General features: G+C 42.5%; 1 protein-coding gene across 4 annotated transcripts in view; it reads left to right on the forward strand.

The window, feature by feature from the left end:
• The window catches only part of HOOK3 (hook microtubule tethering protein 3), a 135,350-nt gene that overhangs the window by 96,916 nt on the left and 18,439 nt on the right, over positions 1-19,995 (forward strand). For all 4 annotated transcript variants that reach the window (XM_067553429.1, XM_067553427.1, XM_067553428.1 and 1 more), the window contains exons 17-21: positions 5,550-5,584; positions 13,652-13,734; positions 16,162-16,262; positions 19,076-19,180; positions 19,445-19,516. In XM_067553429.1, the coding sequence (XP_067409530.1) occupies positions 5,550-5,584; positions 13,652-13,734; positions 16,162-16,262; positions 19,076-19,180; positions 19,445-19,516 (396 nt within the window). The remainder of the gene's footprint in view (positions 1-5,549; positions 5,585-13,651; positions 13,735-16,161; positions 16,263-19,075; positions 19,181-19,444; positions 19,517-19,995) is intronic.

The raw sequence follows: 19,995 nt of genomic DNA on the forward strand, positions 1-19,995 counted from the left end.
TTCACATTGGCAATGCCCTTTACAAGGATTTTCTATACATTTTTGTGCCACATCACTTATTTAACTCAAATATTTTTGTTACTGTCCCTGAAAATCTTTATATAGTGCTGTAGGTATAAGCAGCAATCTAGGCTGAGTAAAACATGCCATATAAATATCAGCTTGACTACAGGACAGTGCAGAATATGTGCATAGGATGCATAATGCAGCCCTTTGCCTAATCTTCCATCACTGATAAACTATAACTCCCAGTTCTCATCTTCGTGCCTCTTCTTTTAATTGTTTATACTGTATCTGTCCGAGTCAGATTACATGTCCTTTAGGGTAGGAACCGATCTTAATTGTGTTTCTAAAGCACAATTCACATCTTTCAAAGTAATAAAAATAAAAACAAGTGCATGGAGGCAAATCAACTCAGTCACTTGTGGTCTGTACATAACTGATCAGAGCACTAAGGGGGACACCCAGATTTGAATCTGAGTTTAGTCTTCTACTCCCAAGATGTGCAGGAGACTGGGCACTACTCATGGCTTGATCCTTCCTCTTTGAAGTCAATGGGAATAAATGAGTCCTAAGTGTCCAGGGATAAAATACCTTGTGTCTCTACTACACCTCCTTTGCCAGGTGATGTACACAACAGTTTGTAACAGTTGTTCAAAAGAGCCATGTGCCTCTATTCCATTACAGCTGGTACAGAGACTGCGAAAGGAAAAATTCCGAGGATGCAGGGACCAAAAACCACACAGGGTCAGATCCTTAGTTGGTGTAAATTGCTGTAGCTCCATTGAAGTCAGTGGAGTTTCACCAGTTTATACCACCTGAGCATCTTGCCCATAACCTTCTGCCAGAGTAGGAAATATAACAAGAAAATGCCACTCTGAAATCATCAAAAAGCCTATCCTGAGAAACAAGGAGGACAGTGAGCATAAAAACAGCGTTTTAAAATGCTTAGGCTTCAGCTGAGTGTTTTTCTTGGACTGCACTTAAATGCTCTGTATTTGGCTTTGTAGTTAATCCCTGGTTGAGGGGAATTTGGAGGTAGAGCAGTGACTTCATCATCATACCTTTGCTGATTCTTCTTCTTTGAATTGCAGTGGTGGCTAGTAGCCCCAGTCATGGGCCAGCACCTTATTGTGCTAGGCACTGTACAAACGAAACCAAAAGACGGTCTATGGCCCAAAGACCTTACATTGTTTGGCTTGTATTTAATGATAATGTGAATTGAAAATAGTAAAGCAGATTAATCTGAGGTGAGATGCCCTGTTCAAAGTCACCCCGACCCCAAAAATAAATGTATTTCTACATAATGGCCCACAGGTCCCTCCAACAGACTACATATGACTGTTTTGTCACTAACATGAGTGCTGCTTCAAAATGACTCTTAAAAAAAAACCCAGCAACCATTCTCCTATGAAATGCCCATTTGAGTATGCTGATTCACATATTTGCTTCTTTGCTACTTTTATGTTGTTTATTTTTAGTGTGGAGGTAGAAAAGCATTCATATGGTAGGTCTAGACGGCAAATAAAAACCACAGCTGGCGTGTGACAGCTGACTCAGGCTTGCAGGCTTGGGCTGTGTGGTGCTGTTTCACTGCAGGTAGACTTCCAGCTCAGGCTGCAGCTGGGACAGGCCAGCCATGGGTGTCTAACTGCAGTGTAAACATACTCACACACTTGAATGCAGTATGGATAATTTGTGCTAGCTTTCGTAAAGTCTCCAGAAAATTAGATGGAATGATGAAACTACCAAGTACAGAACGGAAGGAAAACTGCATATCCAAAACAAAAAAAAGGAATGGTTTTAACTTTTTCTGTTCATGAGTTACTAAATAGTTTCTTCTCTTGGCTGCTGTTTTTGCTTCATACTAATATGTTATCTCTGTCTCTTGGCATGGGTTTCTGCTGAAGGCTATTGTGAGTATGGCTTTCTGTTTCCTTAACAGTGTCACCTTTTAGGCATTTATGGTTTTCATTTAAAAAAAAAATGAGGTGCTTAAATATGTAAAGTTATGTTTTGACACAAATGAAAAGTTATTTTGTAGCTCTTTTTAAAAAATGTTTATCCAGCTGTGACTTAACAACAATGTATAGTTTAGGATGCCAGATGTGTAAAATATTTCTTCTTTGAGTAGCGTCCCTATGAGTGCTGCACTGTAGGTCTGTCAGCATCCCTGCACTGCTGATCAGAGAACTTTGATAGGAGTCCCCATTCCACGTGCACATGCGCTGTTCCCCCACCTTCCACGAGGCTAGCTGGTGTGCGCGGACAATCCCTCCTCAGTTCCTTCTCAACCACCACTAGCTAGAGACAGAATAGAGCTATCTGTTCACAAATTAATTATCTTAGAATTGCTCATTTTAGGTGTTTTTTGGTTGATTTGTTTTTTTGAAGACCCTACATTACTTTGTCTTCCATCAGCCCCCTATGGGAGGGGACCCTTCTGGACAAGGGTATACCCGGCTCCCTGGGCTTCAAAAAGTACCTCAGTTGCAAGGAATCTATGCCAGTGACTGATGGACACTTGCAATGCATTCACTGCCTAGGAGAGAAGCAAATTTCACAGAAGTGTGGCTTGTGCCAGCAACGGAAGCCCAGATCCAGGAAAGACAGTGAACTGAGGCTCAAACTCCTACTCATGGAGTCAGCCCTTCAGCCTCCGGAATCCTGGCAGGAGCCCTCACTGCAACCCTCCGCTTCGAAGGGAGGTGAACTCAGAGACACACCTGCGAGCCACTCACATAAGGCCTCTAAGAAAAGGTCAGTGAGTCCCCATAACATGCTCCGATTGAGCCAAAAATGATCCCCAGCTTGGTCAGTATCATTGGTACCATTGGCACCATAGCTGTCTAAGCATAGCATGCACACGGTATCAAACCAACAGGACAAGTCGGAATGCCTAAAAGACCCAATGGGTGCAGGCAAAGAAGCATCGATACCCTAGGGACGTGAGGAACATAGAAGATCCGCCTCAGGGAAGGCTCCACCTGTAAGGTTATCAATATCGGTACCGCTGACAATACTCCGCTGATCAAAGACGTGCACACGAGGGTCATGACAGACAATATGCCCTGAATGTATTATGTAAACCATCAGGGAGATGCCAGGTCTCACGTCATATGAGTAAAAGCACTAAAACTATGGAACTGTTGCATCTCCCACAATATCCTAATATCAGCAACCTACTTGCCAGGAATACACAACACATCTGTGGATAGTCTCAACCGCAGATTCCCACAGGACCACGAATAGGAGACAGAATCCACAATATATTCCGATAATGGGGGACATCAGTCATAGACCTATTCTCTACTTACCAGGACAAGAAATGTCCACAGTACTGCTCCAGAGCGGGGATTGGACAACACTCCATGGGAGACACTAACCTCCTCCCATGCAACAAGGGCCTCATTTATGCCTTCCACCCATTCCCAGACAGACATGATACCCTTACCTGCTGGCACTATGTCCACTGATGACACTTCCAGTCATGCCTTACCTTCTGTTGCAGAACAAAAGATGCACTCTCCATTCCAACCTACGGATTCCATGGCTCAAAGCCTGGTTTCTTCATGGTTCCAGCACATAGAGACATCTTGCTCTGAAGAGATGTGCAAAGTGTTATTGCACAGTAGGAAAGGAGCTACTCGCCATACCTATCTACAGAAACAGAAGCGATTTCAGATATGGTGCCAGCCCAAAGGTGTCATCCCTAATACAGCCACCATATCGGTGATCCTACACTACCTGTTGACTCTCAAGAAACTGGGACTCTATCAGTTAGCTGAAAGTTCATTTAGCAGCAATTGCAACCTTCCATGAGCAAGTAGAAAGATACTCAATCTTCTCCTACCTGACTACGAAGCGGTTTCTTAAGGGCATAGCAAACCTCTTTCCACAACCTACGCTCCCCACTTCCCAATGAGACCTGAACCTAGTATTAAAAAGGTCAGACTAGGCCACCATTTGAACCCAGGCCACTTGTTCATTAATTCACCTTTCCATGAAGATGGCATTCCTCATCCCCATCACTCTGTAAGGATTGTGGAAATAGTAGCTCTGATGGCACATCCCCCTTTCACAGTGTTCTTCCCTGACAAAGTCAAGCTTAGACCACATCCACAGTTCACCCCCAAGGTGACTTCTGCATTTCACATTTATCAGCTTGTTCAGCTTCCAGCCTTTTATACCAGACCTCCACCAAAATAATAGGGAAGCCATCCTCCATATGCTCGACATGAGGAGAGCCTTTGGCTTTCTATTTGGATAGGACAAGAGCCTTCTGGAAATCTCCGAGACTCTTCCTTTCCATTGCAGATAGGTCAGAAGGTACAGCGATTTCTGCTCAGAGACTCTCCAAGTGGGTTTTGGGCTATATTAAGCTCTGTTACTAATTGTGTAACATAACACCCCCATCTTCAGTAGGCACACATTCTATATGGTCAGTCTTCTTGCCCGTCACCTTCTTCAAGGGTATCCCTGTATCAGAACTCTGCAGAGCAGCTACCTAGGCATCTGCACACACCTTCACAGAACATTATGCCATCCTGGGGGATTCAGCTTCAGATGTCAAATTTGGTGCCACTGTACTATCATCCATATCAGATTCGACTCCAAAGTCCCAGCCTCCAGTGTGGGCACTGCAAGGGCATCACCTACAGTGAAGCACTCATGGGGACACTACTTAAAGAAGAAGTTACTCACCCAGTGCAGTAACAATGGTTCTTTGAGATGTGTCCCCCTATGGGTGCTCCTCAACCCAACCTCCTCCTCTCTTTTTCGGAGTTCTAGTAGTTGACTCTGCGATAGAGAAGGAACGAAGGAGAGCTTGCCTGTGCATGCCGGCTGGCCTCATGGCGGGTGGAGAGCAGCGCATGCACGGGCAGGACAGGCTGCTACCAAAGTTCTCCAATCATCAGCACAGGGAAACACCTACAGTGGAGCCCCCATAAGGACACACATCTCGAAGAACCATCGTTACTGCACAAGATGAGTAAATTTTTCATCTGCATCTGCAGTCAAACAATAAAGATGATAACAAAGAACAGAGGAAAAAAAGAAAAGAAAAAGTTGAGACTGAAGTCAGTGGCGAAATTTATATCAATTTTGATGGGGACAGGATTTTAGACTGATTTTTTTTTTTAATCTGATGTTTCTTTAATGCTTTAGTAGTGCAACTGCACTGTCTTTTAGTTTGCTGCACTGTCTTTTAGTTTCACATAAAGTAATTTGGATTAACCTGCAAATATATCAAAGCATGGAGAAAAGAAAACAAATTAAATAGAATTTTTTTCTAATAAATGGATCTATTCAGTATTGATCCAACTTCAGAGAAATGTTTGTAAAGTATCGTAACTTCAGTATGATCATATAACTGTCAAGGGAAGGATGATTACTACAGTACCATAGAGAACTGCTGTAAATGTATAAACAGAATGAAATGAAAATATATTTTTGGTATAAATGTGAAATTTTTTTCTCCATAACTGATATAATCTAAAGTTCCACAGTGTTTTAAAATAATTAACACATTTAACTTTCTATTTTAGTCAATTATTCTGAAAAAGAAGCTTGAAGAACATCTGTAAGTAATAAAAGTTTCCTGTATTGTTTTTGTAATGTGAAATAAAAATACTGACTTTCTGTACATTAGAGAATACTTAGCCAGTAGCGGGAAGGTAACCACTCATTAATGATTTGGAAGATATATAAGCAACAGAAATGTAGACAGCCCAGGAATAACTAAGGAAGCCATTATTCAAGCATTATTTACATCTTGTAGAGAAAGTCTTTGCCAAATAAAAATATTTAAGCAAGAATCATCATTTTATTGTATTAGAAAATTTCATTTAAAATTTTGTTAAGCTTAAATCAAGAGGAATAGTTCATGTTGCCTGGAAAAAACCACTTTAATATAAACAATATTTATCTGTTCACTTTTTAGCATGTGTTATAGAATAAAAGATAAGGTAGCTTTTATTGGACCAACTTGTGTTGGTGGAAGATACAAGCTTTTGAGCACAGTTCTCTTCTTTAGGTCTGGGGAAGGAAGCTGAGTGTCTGAGCTAAATACAGTTTGGGACAGATGGATAAGCACAAGGGGAATGCATGTTGGAGGCGCACTTGAAATGAAGTAGGCAACTGGTGGATGTACTGTTATGCATAAAGAGTTTGAATTGGGCAATTAAGGGTAGCAGGCAGTGTGGTGTGTTACAAATTGTTGTAATGAGCCATAAAACCAGTGTTCATGTCAAGTCTGTGGTTTTTGGTGTCTAGCAGAATTATGAATGTAAGTTCCCAGGCTCATCTTTTGAAAGTGTTGTGCAGGTTTCTTTTAAAGATCAATCTAGAGATCATGCAGGAAACCCAAAACTATAAAAAAACCTGATGATAGCCATCCAACCCAAAAACAGAAAGTGGAACCAACTACATCAGCTTCACAGCCGACAGAACACCACCTCTGGGAGAAACCAAGACATCCACCATATGGACATTACACGACACCACATCATCATCAACCTTTCAAGACTACCCCCAGCCAGAACTGAAGTATCTTTACTCTCCAAGAGACTGAACTTCTGCCCCCTCCGCCCTCCTCCCTGAACCTGATACCATACTAACATGTGAAGAACTAGAAGAATTCTTCCAGGACTCCACCTCAAGGAATTCTTTCACAACAAAGATGACACCACCCACAACCACCACAGCCCCACCAAGAGTCATAAGAAAAAATAATCTGACTGAACACCTCCCCCCCCCAGTGGATGGAAGCCACACACTGGATCATTACATTAATTGCTCCAGGAAAAAAATACTCTGAAGTCCTCAACAATCATTACATCCATCAGAGTCTCTACCACTGAGAGAATAGTTATAAAGTCACTGAAATCCAGCCATCAGATAATGATTAAACCTTCAAATAAAGGGGGTGCTATTGTAGTTCTTAATCGTGATGACTACACCAACGCAGACAACAGACAACTCTGACACTACCTACTATAAAGAACTCAAAGAAGACCCCAAACTACAATTCACACAGGAGTTTAAAGAAACCATCAAATTTGTTCCCCAGACCACTTCAAGAAAAACTCTATAACCTCATCCACCACGAACCACCCTCAGGGACATTCTACATGCTTCTCAAGATACACAAGCAAGGGACCCAGTCAGACCTATTGTATCTGGCCATGACAGTCTTACTGAAAGAATATCAGGACTCATAGAAACCTTCCTTAACCACTCACCACATAAAGGGCTAGTTTCCTCCAAAACACTAACAACTTCCTTCAGAAACTCCATGTTAACAACTTCCCCCAGAACATCATTGATGTCACCTCCCTATACACCAACATCTCTCAAATGATGGCATCGCTGCCTGCCTCAGATACATACAAGATAATGGACAGCACTCAGAAATCCACCCAGAACACATTACCAAACTCATCCATGTCATCCTCACCCACAATAACTCCACATTTAATAATGAACACTTTGTCCAAACCATGGGAACAGTCATGGGTACTACAATGGCTTCCCAATATGCCACCCTCTTCATAGGCCACTTTGAGGAAGAATTTCTGGAAAAATGCACCATGAAATCAATGATATACCTGAGATACGCTGATGATTATTTCCATCATCTGGACAGAAGTCCTAAACTCCCTCATAGATTTCCATCACAACTTCAACAACCACCACCCAGCCATCAAACACCCTCTAGAACACTCCTACATCAGCCTTGAGTTTCTGGACACCACGATTAGTTTTAACAATGGAACTCTACAAATGACTATATGCAAGAAGCTCACCGATCATCACACTTACTTCCACAGATCCAGCAACCATGCAGACATACCAAAAAAATTTATCATCTACAGCCAGGCATTCATATATCAGACTTTGCTCCAGAGAGTCTGGGCTACACACCTAAAGACACTAAAAACTGCCTTCACTAAACAAGTACACTCCAGCAGAGAACATCATGCAATTGGCCACCCAAATACCCCAAAGGAACCTATTTCAGTACAGCAAAAAAAAAACCCAACATTGACTACACCCCCCTAGTTGTCACCGACCACCACACACTGGAACTCATATGATATATCCTCAAACAGTTACAACCCATATTTGATAGGGACCACATCCCGAAAAAAATCTTTCCCGAACCCCCTCTTCTGACCTTCAAACAACCCCCAGCCTAACCAAGCTCATCATCAGAAGCAAGCTCCCCACAGACCAGGACACACCAACTAAAAGCAGCTCCAGACACTGCCAGAAAAAGAGATGCAAAACCTGTAGACATATCTCCACTGCTATGATTATCAGTACTCCCCTACACCCTCCCCCCACCATCACATCACACCTTTCAAGATTCATGGATCCTATACATGCTTATCAGAACATGTGGTGTACCTCATCCAGTGCATCAAATACCCAATAAGTATGTGGATGAAACCAGACTACTACACTCTCCAGTGGACTCACATGGGGAAAACGATAAAAACCAAAAACACCCAAAATACCCATGGGTATACACTTTTCACAAAGTGATCACTCCATATCTGATTTTTCAATACTTGTCCTTTCAAAGGAAACCTGCACAACTTCAGAAGGTGAGCCTGGGAACTTAAAATCATAATTCTGCTAGACACCAAAAACCATTAATTTAACAGGGACAGTGATTTTATGGCTCATTACAACAGTTTATAACACACTACACTGCCTTTTGCCCTTTATGCATAACAATCTAACGCCCAATTGCCTACTTCATTTCATGTGACCACCTCCAAAATGCATTACCCCTTCTGCTTTAACAATCTGTCTCAACTTCTGTTTAGCTCAAACACTCTGCTTCCTTCCCCAGAGCGGAAGAGCAGCTCTTTGTAGCTCAAAAGTTTGTACTTCCACTAATATAAGTTGGTCCAATAAAAGGTATTAGGTCACCTACGTTACCTCTCCCATATCTTGAGACCAACAGGGCTACGACAACACTGCAAACAGAATAATAGCATCTTAGTGAATGTCGTCATTTTGTCTTACCACTTACGCATTTGTCTTAATTTTACATTTTTCTGAACTGCAGTTGTTACCTAAAATTCTTCCTTGAGTGATGGTCCCTGTTTGTATTCCATATGTGGGTGTGCATGTGCACTATGTGCCTGAGTCTGGCAATGTTTCCAGCAGTGTCTGTTGACCAACACATGTGTAGTGCATCTTCTCATGTTTGCAGCCAAGGAAATAATAGGTCATGTGGGCCACCACCTCTCTAGTTCCCTCTTATTGCTGCATGGCCTGAGTCAGATTCCCTGTTCCTTCACACTTAGTTTTACTAAGAGAGTGACTTTGTCGGGTTTAGTAAGATAGTGTAGACAGGTTTATATAGTAGTTGTAGAGTTAGTTAGTGGTAGTTTTCTCTCCGTTTGGGGACCGTTCCCTCCCCCCCGCATTCCTCCAGGGACTATGTCCCACTTTCTGGGGTTTAAAAATTTTCTCCTTCCCGCACTTATACTCCATGAACAATGAGCACCAGAAGTGCCTCTACTGCCTTGGCAAGGCTCACATTGCAGCTTGTTACTCGATTTGCAAATCCTTCCTGCCCCAAACCAGGAGGCTCGGGAGCTCCGCCTCTGTAAAATTTCTCATGGAGGAAGCAATGAGACCGCGTGTCTACCTGGATCCAAGACCATTGGACCACCTCAGGACAGAAGCTGTCACCGATGGTGAGCACCTCTCCCAACACTTCTCATGCCAGGGATCCAGCGCTACTGTCAGTGAAGGACAAGCCCAGACATGAGACAAGTGGCACTCTCACGAGCATGACAGCAGTCCACAACTGACTGTTACCAAGGGCAGTGCTTCCTGCTCCATGGCACATGGATCCAGCCACACCAGCGTCCTAGCTTCCCTTTCAGCTGCCCCTCCTTTCAGCTGCAGAGCCCATATTCCCCTGTCCATCTTCTCTTATCCTCTCTGGAGCCCTGCTTGTCCTCAAGGTCCCCATTCTGGCAGACAAACCACTCCTGCCCCTCCTGCCACCACACTGCAGCCAACCCATTCCGCCAGTTCCCTCACTGAGTTCGAGGAGTTTTTGGAGCCAGAGCCCTCCTCTCCAATGTCTCAGCACAGCTTGGACTTGCATCCCCGACCACCATGTCTACCAGCATATGATTCCGCAGCAAGGGTCTGGTACAGGTACTCACGAAGCCTACCGCATCTGCAGGACTGTTTTCCTTGGCCGTACTGGGTGCCCTGGGACCCTTACCACCAACAGTACCCACCCTTCCAAGCATCCTATCATTCTGCCCAGGTTCCTCCAGTGGCACCATCGGTCTCAGAGGAAGAGGCAGATGTTGAACCAGTGCCGCCAGCTCTGCCGGTCCTCCCGGCTGCTTCCTCCCTTCCTTTCTACGCCAGACTACCACTGGCAATATCAGGACTTGTTCCAAAGGGTGGCAGTGAACCTACGGATACCATTGGAGGAGGTTCAGGACCAGCAATTCCAGCTCCTGGACATTCTCCAACCTCAGGGGCCTTCAAGAGTGGCGCTCCCTATCAATGACACCATCTTCCACCCAGCGTGGGCAGTGTGGCACAGCTCTGCCTCTTGTGTCCCCACACCTAGGAGGACGGAGAGGAGGTATTTTGTGCCGGTTAAGGGGGCGAAAATTCTGTTCCCAGTAGCAACACTTCCCCACCTCTGCCACGGCCACCTCCTTGACCCTCTCTCACCAATAACCAAAGCCACAATTTTGACGTGCTGTTTGAGACCTGCAAATCTTCCCCAATGCCACCTGCGGTGCCTATCTTGTCTTTGAGGGCCATCTTGCCCTATTCACCCACAATTGGGGCAAGATCACCATGACCATTGGGACTGGAGATCATCCACCATGGATACACCATAGAATTTCTTTCTTTTCCCTTGTATCAGCCCCACTCCCTGGGAGACCTCTAGGAGACCCTTCCTATCAATGGATTCTCCAACAAGAAACAGACATTCTACTCCTGAAGGGAGCCATAGATCTGGTCCCACCTATCTACATGCGATGAGGCTTCTACTCCACATACTTCCTTATGCTGAAGAAGGGCAGAGGGTGCCACCCCATTCTTGACCTTTGACTACTGAACACCTTTAGCAATGCTGGCATTGATTTTATCCCATCCTTCTCCCAGGGGACCTGATTCGCAGCTCTCAACATTAAGGATATCTATTTCCACGTCAACATTCATCTGGCCCACCGGAAACTTCTCCATTTCCAGGTAGGACAGCACCATTACCAATTCTGGATCCTCCCTTTCAGCATAGCAACTATTCCACAAGTCTTCACTGTGGTAGCAGCACAAATGCGCTGTTTCGGTACTCGGTATACCCCTTCCTGGATGACTGGTTCCTCATTGCGCTATCCTGGCAAGAACTCACCTCCGCCATCCTCACCCTTCACTCTCCTGGTGTCTCTAGGTATTTGCCTCAATGAGGACAAGTCGGTGCTCATAGCTACACAGATGGCTCAACTCCATAACAATATGGGCCTTTCTCCCAACAGACCACTTCGCAATGCTAACAGCCATGGTTGCAGACCTGAGCTGCAAGTGACACACCATGGCCCGCCACTGTCTCTCTTCTTGGACATAGGGCAGCCTGTACTTCTGTGACACCACACACGTCTGTGCATGCGTTGTCTCCAGATGTGGCTCCTCTCCATCTACAGACCCCATATAGAGGCCAGTGTCGTTTTTCCCCACACAGGTCTGGCCTCTGTCACATGGTGGACCGATCCTTCATCCCTCCCACCCAGCAGGCTATCATCACAATGGACGCATCTGTTGGGGAGCCCATCTCAGCCATCACACAGCTCAGGGGGTCTGGACTCCACAAAAAGCCAGCATGCCTATCAATGTGCAAGAACTCAGGGCAGTCTGTTTCGCATGCCGGGTGTTTCTTCCTCTCATCCGATCCCACCATGTTTAATTGGTCTCTGATAACATCACAGCAGTTGTGTACATCAACAAGCAGAGAGACACCACGTCTCCTTCTCTCTGGTCCAAGTGCATCCGCCTTTGGAACTGGTGGATCAAGAACCACATGACGCTCCAAGCCACGCACCTCCCAGGCACCCAAAATGCCCTGGCCAGCAGACTCAGCAGGACTCTCTCTCACAACCATGAGTGGGAGTTACACAACACCACATTCCAATACCTCTTCCGCAGAAGGGGCACCCCGTGATGAGATCTCTTTGCCACTTGCAAGAACGAAAAGCTGCCCCTTTATTGTTGCAGAGGAGCCATGGGAGAGGATTCACAGTACGCTCCTCTCCTCTGCTGGACAGGCAACCTCCAGTATGCCTTTCCCCCATTCCCCTCCTCCCCCGTATTCCTCAAGGATAAAGTTTCCTTATGGCTTATTCCTCCCAAAAGTAGAGTTGGATTTCCACCTAGATCAGTGCATCCACCTACCTGTTTTATGCCCAAACCACACGCCTCCCATGCGGATAGGGTTCCCTCGACATCCACCATGTTCTGGCATTCTACTTCCACAGGGCTCGCGCCTTTTGCTTATTGTTGAAACTATTTGTGGCCATTGCTGACCAATTCCAGGGCCAAGTCCTCTCCTCCCAGTGAATCTCCACATGGGTCTCCGGGTGCAAATGCTCCACATGGGTCTCTGCAAATGCTGCACACTATCCAACATACCACTGTCTGATGGAATCACAGCACACTCTGCATGAGTGCAAGCAGTAAAATCAGCCTGCTGCATGGACATCGTGTGGCAACGTGGTGCTACGTTCATATGTTCGCGTCCCACCACACCATTGCACAAGCAGCGGCTAGGGACGCTGATGTGGGCCATGTCATACTGAAGACTGCATTTCCCATCGTATCCTGGCATCCACCTCCACACTGATGACTGCTCTCTACACAGCACGGTGTGGAATATATGTAGGGGCCATCACTCGAAGGAGAGGAGGAGGTTACTTAATTGTAATTGGAGGTTCTTTGAGATGTGTGGTTCCTGTTTGTATTCCGATACCCGTCCTCCATCCCCTATGCTGTGGACTTTACTGCACAGCTGGCAAGAGGGACACTGGAAAGGCATTGACCCAAACAACCTATTATACCCTCGGCTGCGAACACAAGGGGATGCCCTATACACATGCAGGTTAACGGACACTGCTGGAAACACATCCGGACTCAGGCGCATGGCGCACATGCGCACCCATGTATGGAATACAAACAGGGGCCACACATTTCAAAGAACCTCCTCATTTGATGACTTCCTGGTTTACAAGAAGTGTATAGCATCTATCTGGAGAGGGTTAGCCAGTCTTTAATAATATAGCTATCAAAATAATTTATTTCAAGCAGGCTTTATACAGTTTATTGTCAATGATAAAGTAATTGTAGACGTGGATGAGGATAGAGCTTTCTGATGTTATAACTGTGCATATACAGTAATGTGTTTTCTTCTGTTTTTTAAACAGTTACATCCTTTGTTCATTGATATCACTCACCATTTGCCCTAGTGCCTTGCAGCTAAAAGTCAGCTTTGTTATAATCTCCCAGAACTGTAGAACCTGGCATTTTTTGTTCCTTAATTTTCGGTTGAGATGGAAAAGGTTGTTGGAACAATAATGTATATTTTTACAATTTGTAACAGTGAGAAGCTGCATGAGGCTAACAATGAAATACAGAGGAAACGAGCTATTATTGAAGATTTGGAACCAAGATATAACAACAGTTGTGAGTTTTTCTCCATTAACACCACACAGTCTTTTAAATAAAAAAAGCTTGCTTGTACGTAAGGAGGGTATTTAATAATTAACAGAGAAAACTGTAAAACATTTAAGAAAAATGGATTGTAAAATGTTAAGTGTTTTATTGATACAAAATTATAGGGAAGTGTGACAATGGTAAACAGATTAATTTTTGTGGAGGAGAACATCAAGATTCACTGACCCAAAAGATACTGCTAATATTTATAGAGAGGAAGCAGAGGTCACTGTTTACCCTCCAGGATATTAAAATCTTGAATACCCACAAGAATGTCAAGTTAATGCAGTTCATTATTGGTCATCTTAACCTCAGTTATCCAAAACTGCTATTATATGAGATAGGGTCATGTCTTCTGGTATCTGTTATATTAAAAATTCCTCCATGCTTATTAACTCTCCCACAAAATGCTGAGATACGTACTACATGTTGCTTGGACAGGTGTTCTGATTGTAGACTGGAATGGTGCTGACAGAACTGGAGGTCCAGAAAAATGGTTAGAGTGAATCTTTGGACACTAGAGTGTGGCTTTGGACAGTTAGACCAGTTTGGGATGTCACAACCATATACCAAGGCCCAGTTGTAAAGGACTAAATGGCATAGTCCAATAAAAAGGAAAATGTATACAGCCATTACATTGAGTAGATTGGAAAAAATAAGTGCCCCATCTCATCATCTTTCAAACCACAATGCCAGCATCTGTCTGAAGGTGTCATACAAGCTTTATTCATGAAAGGGTCCTGTAAGATCTACATACTATTTTGTTCTGTAGTAGTTTGAGTGGGACATATTGTTCCTTATTTTTTATCTTCTATACTATAAAGACTATGGCTAGGGACTCTGATAATTCAAAGTTGTGGTACAATCGATTAGTCAGGCCTTTGAAAAATGTCAGCCCATGCAATCCTTATGCCCACTGGGTTTGAGAGGGGAAACATTGATGGGAAGGGCACACTTATGCATCTGTGGGGATGGGAGAGAAAAGAGGCTGTGGGAGTGAGTGGCAGATGAGAGTAAGGGGCTGAAGGAGGAAGTGACATTTTTAAACCGCTTCCCCTTCCAGTTCCATCCATCATATATACATGCGTGCGCGCACACACGGAGAAAAGACAAGCTGCCATTTCAGCAACAATTTTTGGATTGTTTTCTCTGATTTTCTAGTGTAAAAGCCAATCTGGGAACTGTTCAATATTACAAATTTAGTATATTCACACAAGAGAAAAACTTTGTTCAAAAAGGGTTAAAAGTTAAAAATATTTTTTAGAGGCGTCTAGTTAACCCCACAAAATAATAATATACTTTACAAAAATTCCATACCTTAAAAATGATAGAATGTCTGGAAATAATGAATATGGGATACAGCAAATTTCCTACTCGCTGAACATCAGTTTTGTTGTATCTGACACCTTAAACGGGCCTTAGAGGGCAGATACATGGCATTTTATGAAATATTTATGGAAAAATCAGGCCTCTTTAAGGTGTCTCAGGTTGAGTGCTCAAAATCACTAGCAGCTTTTGAAAATCTTGGCCTAACCTTTTATTTGGATAGGTCTAAATGCGATTTATGGAACTTCCTAAAGTTTTTGTACTTTGAGAGTTATCCTACTCTGCAATGTCACAGTAAAAACTGTGTGGCTGTAATTAGATGCTATGGGTTCTCTTAAAGAACATGAGTGGAAACAACCGAAAAGATCTAGGCTTGTTGGATAGATTGAGGACAAAATTTTAAAAATAGATAATATAACCTTTCTGCCTCTAGTCATGGATCTTACTTTGCCTGGTCACGTTCTCAATGTCAGCCCAGTGCTTGGAGAGGACTTTGCAAGTAAAATAAATGGGAGTGAGCGTTACAGCTGTTTATAAAATGTTGAAAATAATTGTTTGGTTACTTTTATGTCACATTTTTTATGAACTTCTTCAATGTTATCTTTGGGAAATATGTACAAGGGGTTTTCCTCCTGTAGATTTCTTTAATATATATTTTGTTTAGGTGAATTACACTGCCAAAGTGTTTTGGAACATGTACTGCATTGATAAACCTCACTTTTATGGATTAACAATGAGTTGGCCAACAGTGGCATTAGCATATGGGACTAGTTAACCTTTAATTTCCCATAATTCGGATGGGCATGTTGTCTACAGGTTAACTATTGAACTCGTGTATACAGTGGAGTAGAATACACTGTTTCTCCCTACATGTGCATTTGAGCTGTTGAGTACTTAACCCCTGTGTCTGCTGAATTAGTAGAACATTTTGCTATCCTGCCTTGTGCTCCCCCTTTACTGAAAAAAATTAGCACTAGCTATGGGTTTAATTTATATTTAAACACTCTGTATTAAAGTATGTTTATTCTTAATGTGACCTTTTTTCTTAAATGTGTTTCTACCTTCATGAAGCACTCAAAATTGAAGAATTACAAGAAGCTTTACGGAAAAAAGAGGAAGAAATGAAGCAAATGGAGGAACGGTACAAAAAGTACTTGGAAAAGGCCAAGAGTGTAAGTGCATAGTGCTCTGAGCTGAGGATCACATTGCTCGCTCCCTCCCCGTGGCAATAAAAATAAATAAAACAGACCTAACAATATTAATCGCCACAGGAGAGGAAGGCAATTAATGGGTTTTGTTGTAGTTTTCAGTTTGATACCAATATGGTACATAGAATTAAGTTTCTCTTCCTGCAGAAGCCACTACTTCAAATTCACGTTTGTGACAACCAACTTCCCCCTGCTCTCCTATGCATCTGTATTTTATTCAACCACCCACCCCCCATTGGAATCACCATATTCATTCACATGCCTGCTTCACCCAGACCAGATTTTGTGCTTGATAGTGACCAGTACCAGGTGACATCTAGTAAGGGAACAATTATGTGATAACTTGCCTCATGGGGAAAGTTCTTTCTATCTCTATCAATAGTGGGTTGGTTTATGTCTGAAGTATAAAGGTTAATTTCCCTTTTAAATGTTTATTATAACGACTATAACTGCAGATGATATTCTTACTATTCATAAATGGCTTCTCCTTTTTTTTAATCCTGTTAAGCTTTTTGCCTCAGTAATATCTTCTGGCAGTGAGTTCTGTGGGTTAATTACACATGCACGGTGTCAAAAATAATGTATCAATTTTAAATTTGTTGGTTTTAATTTCTTTGATCTCCCCATGTTCTTTATTTGAGAGGGCAAATAGGAGCACCCAATTGACATTTTCTATACTACTGATTATATTATATACCCCTTTATAGTGTCTCTAAGAATTTTTAGTACAGCCTCGTATGCAAGCTGTTCCATGCTTCTAATCACTTATTTTGCCCTTCTCTACCCCTTTTCTGTTCTGCTGTATCCTTTTTGAGATGGGGTGACCAAAATTGATATAAAAAAAGTTCAAAGTCTGCCCCAAGCCACTGATGGCTCATCCGGTTGATACAGTTTTATCGGCACGTCAGCTTCCATAGCCAGCAGTACACAAGGGATTTATGTGCCCTTTTATTTCCCTAATCCTATAGATTAGATACCCATTTTGTAGCGGAGTGAACTGGAGGCAACCTTTCAATGTGAGATCAAGTGAAATAGACCCACAACTTTTGATTGAGCGCTTTAATTGCTCGGCCACCATGGTTAAGGCATGGCTATGCCATCCATTTTATAATGGCAGTTTGGTATTTTCACTATTGTTCTCTTTCCTATTCTGAATACACCCTAACATCTTGTTTGCTTTTTTGCATGCACTGACAGATGTTTTCATTGAGCTGTTCTTGGTGATGCCTAGCTCTTTTTCCTCAGTGAGAAGAATTAATTTAGAACCCATCAGTCCATAATAGAACTTTACCTCTCCTCTTTTGTGGCTTAATAGCCTCTTGTGAAGGTTTTCAAAGGCTTTTTGCAAGTACAAATAAATTATATTCTTCACTTCTCTTCTCCTTCATCCATTATGTTACTGACTCTCTCAAAGCATTCTAACAGGTTAGAGAGGCGTGATTTTCCCTTTGCATAAACTGTACTGATTTGTCCTGTTCATATCATGTTAATCTAAGAGTTTTATATAACATTGGCTTTAATTATTTTTCAGCTAATTTATGCTTTTTGTGGCTTGCTGATATTTCCATGATTCTTTCCTTGTACCTTTTTAAAAAACGAATAGAGTGATGATACCCACTGTAGTGGCTAGATTTAATGACTGAGTATACAATCTCTTAGTAGCTCAGCCACTTCATTATTTATTTCCTTTAGGATTCTTGCATGACTATTATCCACTAAAGGAGATTTACTAAACCTTAAATGATGATTTTGTTCCAGCATATTCTGTTTGACCTTTCTGCATCTGACATCACTTCCTCCTCCTTATCTGTGCAGAGTTCTGAAGTAGGTAGAAGTTAGGAGGAAGAAGTGAAGTGACTATGTACATACACATACGCACATTTACTGTTTAAAAGTTTTCAGCCACCCTCTTGGATGGAATTAGAAATCTAAGCCACTTGTTGGACTCTTTCTTGCTTTGGTTCAATTTTTGTATGTGTTCAGATGCTACGGTGGTAGATGCCACATAAGAACCTAAATAGATATCTTCCCACCAAACTTAATGGGAAGTCTTCATTTCCCCTTCACTCCTCTTGGATTCCTGCTATTGGCTACAGCACAGCTACCAGGAGAAACTGACAGTGGTGCTCCAAGTCCCTGAATCATGGTCACCTTCTATAATTTTTTTCCAGTGAGAGGGAGTCTTTGAATGCAGGGTGGAAAGTTGAGGGAAATATTTCGTTAAGGTATTCCTTACACTGACAAGAAGGGCTTCAGAGAGAGAGAGACCCTTCACCCTTACTCTGTCACACTGGAAACTGGAGAAAAATTGGTTCTCTCTGACTCTGTTTTTGAGTCCAAGACATCAAGCCTCTGAGCTTTCTCATTCTCCTGCCAGCAGCTTTGTATTGATGGAGTCCTTTAAAAGACCGCAGAGAGCAGATGCTATGGCATCTCTCAAATGGGATTCAGTTTACATCACACTGCATGGTGAAGTCAGGCAGTGGCAGGATGTTCACCACCATTGACTGCCCTAGCAGTGTAGATGTGATTGGATTAAAGGACACAGCACCTCAGAATATTGTATTCTTCTCACGCAGTGTTGTGTTAAATTTCTTAAAACCATCCCTCATAGTTACAGGTAGTTACTTTAAAGGACTGTCATGTTTCTTAAGCCCTATCTTGGATGGTTATAAGCCTTTGGCACTTGGTGCCTTTTACTTTATCTAGATGCATTTGGTGAGATCACTTTGTAGTGTTTAGTTAACTGTTAGAACTGTTGTGTTTGCATCTTGCAGGTTATTCGTACTTTAGATCCTAAACAAAACCAAGGCACAGCTCCGGAGATTCAGGCTCTGAAAAATCAACTGCAGGAACGGGACCGAATGTTCCATTCGCTAGAGGTAACAATCTGCAAGTTTCTCCTTAACTGTTCCAGGTTTTCTATATTTTTCCACGTTTGCTAGATATGCTCTAGGAATTGTTTTGGGGAGATTCTCTGACTTGTGTCAGACAGGTGGTCAGACTAGTTTATCACAATGCTCCCTTCTGGCCTTGGAATCGATTAATCTAGGCATTTGGGGTTTAGACAGTCTCTCTCTAATAATATTATCCACTTTTATCATATAGCTATACATCTTTTTTTTTTCCTTCTTTTTTCCTCCCAGAAAGAATATGAGAAAACAAAGACACAAAGAGAGATGGAGGAGAAATTTATTGTGAGTGCCTGGTACAATATGGTAAGATGCTCCAAACTGTATTAGGATTACACTTGTCAGTCTTTGTTGTTGTTGTTTGTGTGGCATTTATAATGAGTCCTTTTCATTTATTTAAAATATAGTTGTTTGGAAAAAAACTGTCCTGTGCACACACAGACAGATTAGTGCATTTGCTTCAGTAATCTATAACCAAGTCAACACTTCAAAAAAACAAAAAAAAAGCAGCAGGTACCTGTACTTTCTACTTATGCTTGCCATAACTTAAAGTAGACATAGAAAATGCTGAAAGAGATCATGTTTCACACATCAGATTAAACATGAGTTCACAATATAAAAGTCAAGGTGGTGCTCCCTCCTTGATTTCTCACAGCCTTCAGTGTATTTATTTATACTTCATTAAAATGTCTCTGCAAGTGGCTCTAGGCATTGGTTATTGACTGTTATGTCCCCCTACCATGACACTTAGCCAAGTTATACATAATTTAATTTTTTTTTAATAA

The sequence above is a fragment of the Emydura macquarii genome, unplaced genomic scaffold (genome assembly GCF_026122565.2).
Source record: "Emydura macquarii macquarii isolate MOO-44397 ecotype Brisbane River unplaced genomic scaffold, CSIRO-AGI_Emac_v2 contig_1451, whole genome shotgun sequence".
In the NCBI taxonomy this organism is placed as follows: Eukaryota; Metazoa; Chordata; order Testudines; family Chelidae; genus Emydura; species Emydura macquarii.